Here is a 4,933-nt window from a genome sequence, read left to right as displayed (position 1 = left end):
TAGACGGGAGAGGGGGCCTCGCGTGGGTCGGCACCGGCGCGTCGGGCGTGGTACTGATCGGGGACGCTCATCGGTTCGGCAACGGCTTCGGCTTCGGCCGCCTCGGCTCTGCCTTCGGTTCGTGCCCGTGGGTGTTTCGTGTTTCGAGAGTAGCCTAGCCGTTGGCGTTGGCGCGTGCATGTTCTCGTAAGCCGGCAACATTGGATCTTGTACTCTGCTGCCTCGTGTTGTGAATTGCGATCTGTGGAAATGCGTGAAATGGGTAAGTGACTTACTGTAGTTCGAGTGGAGTTTTGTTTCCTTTCAAATGAAGTTTCGGAATGGAGTTTTTCCTGTGTGATTTGCTGAAACGACAATCCGTGTCCGATTGCTAGGTCTGAAGTTTGTTCCTACAGTCATCCTAATGGGTAGATGTGTCTTCTAAATGATTATTAATTTAACCTCAACTTCAATCAAATCACCGTCATTCATGCTCATGAATGTGCCTACTGTGGGACACATACTTCTCAAATGAGATATTTTGTTCTATGTCCATAACCTAACTTACATCACGGTCCTAAGAGGCTTAGGCGAAATACCGATTCCTCCGAAAATAGTTCCTTTTATGTTAAAAAAACTCAAATGTTTTTGTTCTTGTTTAGGGCCTTCTGATGCTCAGTGGTCGAAACTACTGCAGCTCATTGCAGGAGATAAGGAGCTTCTGCATACACAGTTCTTAGCTCCAGGTGGAGTCGTCAGAGTACCAGCAAAGTGGGAGGCAATCGCCATTGAACTCAACAAAATTCCAGGTTGTAAGAAGACTGGGGAGAAGTGGCATGCAGTATGTATTTGTTATATTATTGCCAAACAAGCGTGCCGATTTGCTTAGTAAATCATATAAATTTCTATTATTGTTTTGTAGGCCTGGATTGGACTGAGAGGCCGTGCCCGCCAAGCACTACGTTTAAAAAACGCATATCGCCAAAGGACTGGTGGGGGCCCATCAGCAAATGTAGCTGGTCTGAAATTGTCAGAGCTTCACCAGAAGGTTATCAATTTAAACGGAACAACGGCTGCTTTGGGAACAGGGTGTCCGAATCCTCTGCAGGTACGTATGGCTACAATTCAGTGTCCTTTGACAGTCTTTGCATTATTCCTGTCATTTTTCTTTGTCAAGATTCAGCTAAATCTTGCACGGGACCGTGCTGCTGCACCTGAAGATGCAGTGAATGCAGCTGCACCCCTCGTGTTGCCTGCACCTCAAGATGCAGTGAATGCAGCTGCACCCCTTGTGTTGCCTGCACCTCAAGATGCAGTGAATGCAGCTGCACCCCACGTGTTGCCTGCACCCCTTGTGTTACCTGCACCTCAAGAGGCAGTGAATGCAGCTGCACCCCTCGTGTTGCCTGTTGCTGTTGAATTTGATGCACCCCTGGAGGTGAGCCATTAGGCCATTGTCATTTAAGTTGCGCAGATCTTGTGTGCTCTGACCACTTTTTATCTCATGTCCCACTCTTCCTTTCAGTTTCTTGTGGATGGCAATGATGTTGGGCATTGGTCGCCCCTTAATGATGACCAGTGGATTGGAGCGTCCCTGTTTGTGAAAGAGGAGGAAAAGGAGGACCTACTTGGTGCTGCAGCTCTGCCGGTATGTTTTAAAAACTGTCCTAATGTTTCGCCACTCAACCTCTTGGAATAATTTCACCACCTTTTTTTTTCCACTGATTCCAGCGTTTGAAGCAGGAGGTGAAAGGAGAGGCCAGTGAAATAATATATCTCACAGATTCTGATGATGACTCCAAGCAGCAGACTTATGCCGCAGTGAAACAAGAGGACAGTGATGATGTTGTCACCTTAAGTGATGTAAGTTTCTCATTACTATATGTATTGTACTTTGCTAGTTTCATGTGTACTAGTCCTCTTAGTTTTGATTGTAATTTATCCCTATTTATCCCCTTCTCCCCCAGAGTCCTTATCAACTGATGTATCAGACTCCTCTCAGAGGATCTGGACTACCACTGGCAGCTAAACGCAGGCTGCTTAAAAAGAATGCTGTAGTCTCCCCAATGCAGTATGAGGCTCAGCCTGGGCCTGATGCTGATACGGATCATGTAAAGGCTCTTATCCGAGCCAACACTCTTGTTATGAAGGAAGTCATTGGTTTTGTACGTAATCTAAAGATGACTCGTTAAAAAGGTTTGCAGTTTGCAATTTTTTTTTCTATCAGCACACACTTATAGAGATGACATCTACAAGTGCAGCTGCTGATGGGTTTTGTGTTCTTATACAACTTATTGATGTAAGGTTGTCATACTTTATTTTTTATTGACCTTAGAAACAGTTACTGTTTAATCATTGGACCAAAGGTTTATTTTTTGTGGCAATTTTGAATAATTTTTGAATCTTATTGAGGACTGACTACATTTACTTAAAATATGTTGTTACTAGGTATAATGTCAATCATTGCATTGTTTTGACCATAACTTAAAAATTGAAATGTTGTAATATGGTTAATTCCACTCCTGGTGAGAAAAAGTCTATGAAGAAATTCCAACTTCAAAACTTTTTTCATTGGGTAGTTTTGGAGTACTTTTTTCTACTTTTGAGATTATCCATGAAGTAATGGAGCAATAAACTGTCAAGGAATGCTTTCCTTTAGTTTTCATGCCTGATTGAGATATATATATGATTAAGAGAAAAGCATTCATGTTACTGTTCAAATATTCAGATAGGTTTAATCTATGTGTATGGTATTTCAATGGATGTAGGACACTGTATTTGTTGTCAAATTTCTTTCTTTCTTTTTAATGTGGCACTCGGCACACATTTATACAGCTGATTAAGTTTAGTGTTATACAACTTGATGATGCTGTTTTGTAACTTTTCAATCTTGAGATTTTTGAAGTAAAAGCATTTATTTAGTGAAACAATGTTTTGTCTTACAGTTTCTTTTAAACTTAAGCCTTTCCACTTAAAGAAACTAAATGCACCTTCAGGCAGCATATGTTTATCAAAACCTTGGCACTATAGTGCCACAATCCACTCTTGTTTGCTACCATTAACTTACATCAACTAACACAAGTTGGAACAATAATGCTACTAGAATTAAAATTATTTAAAAGGCACAATCTTCCATTTATACAAAATTATATCTTACATTTGAATTTCAAATCATATCCCTCCATAATATCACCAATTCACAGGAGGTCAACAATGTTGTTCCTGCGTAGTCTTCTTTCATTGGCAAAGTTTATGAGGAACTGCATTTCATCAATACCTCTTTGCTGTATATTGGCTGGAAGTGGAAGTTCATTTATTTCTGGAAGGTAGCCGTTGTCCCTATCTAATTCCACCAAAGGAGGGGGATTGGGAATATTTCTCTGAATGCAGAAATTGTGAAGCACACAACAAGCATTTACCATTCTGCCAGCATAAGCTGCATCTTTATAGTTAACACAGCGGTCAACACCAAGCAACCTAAATCGACCCTTCAAAACGCCAATACATCTCTCAACGGCATTTCTGGCACGACAGTGCATTCTGGTGTATTCAAATTCAGGCGTATCCGGAGCTGCATGTATAAGAGGCACATGCAACCAAGGAGCAGTAAAGTAACCGGAATCTCCTGAAACAAAGCTAACATTTGTAAACAAATCCAAAGTAATTCAATTTAATAAAAAAAATAGTTGTTGGGCACATTCAGACTATATGAGGGGAAGTAAAAATGTAAACTCTTCCACCAAACTCCAAAATTAGGAACATATTTCTGCGATTATAGAGTATTATGGACCTAACTTACTTTAAGCATCTTAACAATAGAAAATGTGAATCAAAGAGTTATACAAATATGAGTATTTTCTTCATCAAAAATGCAAAGGGACTCAGTAGCCTTACAATTATATTTGAATGAGTTAGAATGTTGAATGTCAGTACCTAACAACCAGCATCTGTCCTCCCAATAGGCCTCTTCGACCACATTCCTGGCAGCCGAAGCTTCCCATATCTGGTTGTCAGTCAGAGAACCAGGGAACCGGGCATCAACATTAAGTATGTTCAGGTCTGCATCACAAATCTAAACATACATTGATTGAGAAGCATTTCTTTAAAAATTGTTACTTTACTTTTCCTACATCACAGCAATAGCTCCTTATCAATTGTTTAATGAAGTAATCATGAATTTAAGAGTATCCATGCTTCAGCTCTTCAACTTAGAATCATTTCACTGCAAAACTTTGCAGAATAAAATAAAGCAAATACTTACAATCTGGTTGTTAAATGCAGTAAAGCCTTTCCTGCAGAAGAAGGACTGCCTCTCAGCATCGTGTGGGAGATACGACAGTCTCAATAGAAAGCCATCCATGAAACCAAGTACTCGAGGCAAACCTAATCGCTCATTTCTGAAAGACAAATAAAAATTGAAAATATGTGTGATATTGAAGACACTAGAAATCCTGCAAAGAACTCTCACCTCAGAATTATTGGAGCTCTCTCTTCACGTGTAAGAGGGAATCTGATGAAGCGATTCAGAATTTCTTCATGGTTTAGAGCATTTGTAATTTCTTTCACACTCCGACTCACAGTTGTTTGGCAAACAGCGGCATCAATAGATCGCCCCAGCATCCGTTGGTAGGAACCACAGGCATACAATGAGAGCGTAATCAACAGCTGCAAGTAAAGCACTAATAAGAAAAATGAATAAAGGAATACAACTACAATAAATTGGGTGAGCGGTGAAGGGTGAAAAGGGAGTGAAGAGGTGGGTCTTAAGCAAGGAATTTTATACACTAGCAGAGTTTTTAACAGGAGATTGGCAAAAAGAAGAAATCGGAAATTCAAAAACCTTTTATCCTCAACTATAGTGTCTACTCCTGATGGAGACTATCAATTTTCATTGTACTGACATAGGCTATAAAATACCATGTATTGTAACTAATTGGCCAATAAATAATAATAA

At 40.2% G+C, this 4,933-nt stretch overlaps 2 protein-coding genes across 3 annotated transcripts; one reads left to right on the top strand and one right to left on the bottom strand.

Moving 5' to 3' along the window:
• Window positions 1–2,910, top strand: LOC113213056 (uncharacterized). 2 transcript variants are annotated; one of them, XM_052269141.1, is made up of 7 exons: window positions 1–262; window positions 642–820; window positions 902–1,087; window positions 1,163–1,417; window positions 1,505–1,627; window positions 1,711–1,842; window positions 1,947–2,910. In XM_052269141.1, the coding sequence occupies exons 1-7, from the start codon at window positions 250–252 to the stop codon at window positions 2,169–2,171; spliced, it is 1,113 nt and encodes a 370-aa protein (XP_052125101.1). In that variant the 5' UTR covers window positions 1–249; the 3' UTR covers window positions 2,172–2,910. The 2 variants fall into 2 exon arrangements, with proteins under 2 accessions (XP_052125101.1, XP_026287774.2); XM_026431989.2 differs by having other exon boundaries at window positions 1,157–1,417.
• Window positions 2,911–3,038: 128 nt separating this feature from the next.
• Window positions 3,039–4,903, bottom strand: LOC113213057 (putative nuclease HARBI1). The gene is made up of 4 exons (XM_052269142.1): window positions 4,448–4,903; window positions 4,241–4,376; window positions 3,913–4,051; window positions 3,039–3,604 (listed from the first exon to the last, which is right to left on the bottom strand). Exons 1-4 carry the CDS (start codon window positions 4,597–4,599, stop codon window positions 3,177–3,179), a joined length of 855 nt encoding a protein of 284 aa, XP_052125102.1. The 5' UTR covers window positions 4,600–4,903; the 3' UTR covers window positions 3,039–3,176.
• Between the last annotated feature and the right edge of the window lie 30 nt (window positions 4,904–4,933).

This window comes from Frankliniella occidentalis, unplaced genomic scaffold (assembly GCF_000697945.3).
Source record: "Frankliniella occidentalis isolate FOCC.00 unplaced genomic scaffold, Focc_3.1 Scaffold84, whole genome shotgun sequence".
Taxonomy (NCBI): Eukaryota; Metazoa; Arthropoda; class Insecta; order Thysanoptera; family Thripidae; genus Frankliniella; species Frankliniella occidentalis.
The sequence above is the reverse complement of the archived record's forward strand: the minus strand, read 5'-3'. Positions and strand labels throughout refer to the sequence as shown.

What these genes read in the sequence shown, in the direction of transcription:
- LOC113213056 (XM_026431989.2), top strand. An exon ending in GGTGTCCGAATCCTCTGCAG is followed by an intron (nt 1,088 to 1,156) that starts GTACGTATGGCT and finishes TTCTTTGTCAAG; the next exon opens with ATTCAGCTAAATCTTGCACG. An exon ending in AATTTGATGCACCCCTGGAG is followed by an intron (nt 1,418 to 1,504) that starts GTGAGCCATTAG and finishes TCTTCCTTTCAG; the next exon opens with TTTCTTGTGGATGGCAATGA.
- LOC113213057 (XM_052269142.1), bottom strand. Translation starts at nt 4,599, where the DNA reads ATGCTGGGGCGATCTATTGATGCCGCTGTTTGCCAAACAACTGTGAGT. An exon ending in AGAGCTCCAATAATTCTGAG is followed by an intron (nt 4,377 to 4,447) that starts GTGAGAGTTCTT and finishes TTTGTCTTTCAG; the next exon opens with AAATGAGCGATTAGGTTTGC. An exon ending in CTGCATTTAACAACCAGATT is followed by an intron (nt 4,052 to 4,240) that starts GTAAGTATTTGC and finishes ATGTATGTTTAG; the next exon opens with ATTTGTGATGCAGACCTGAA.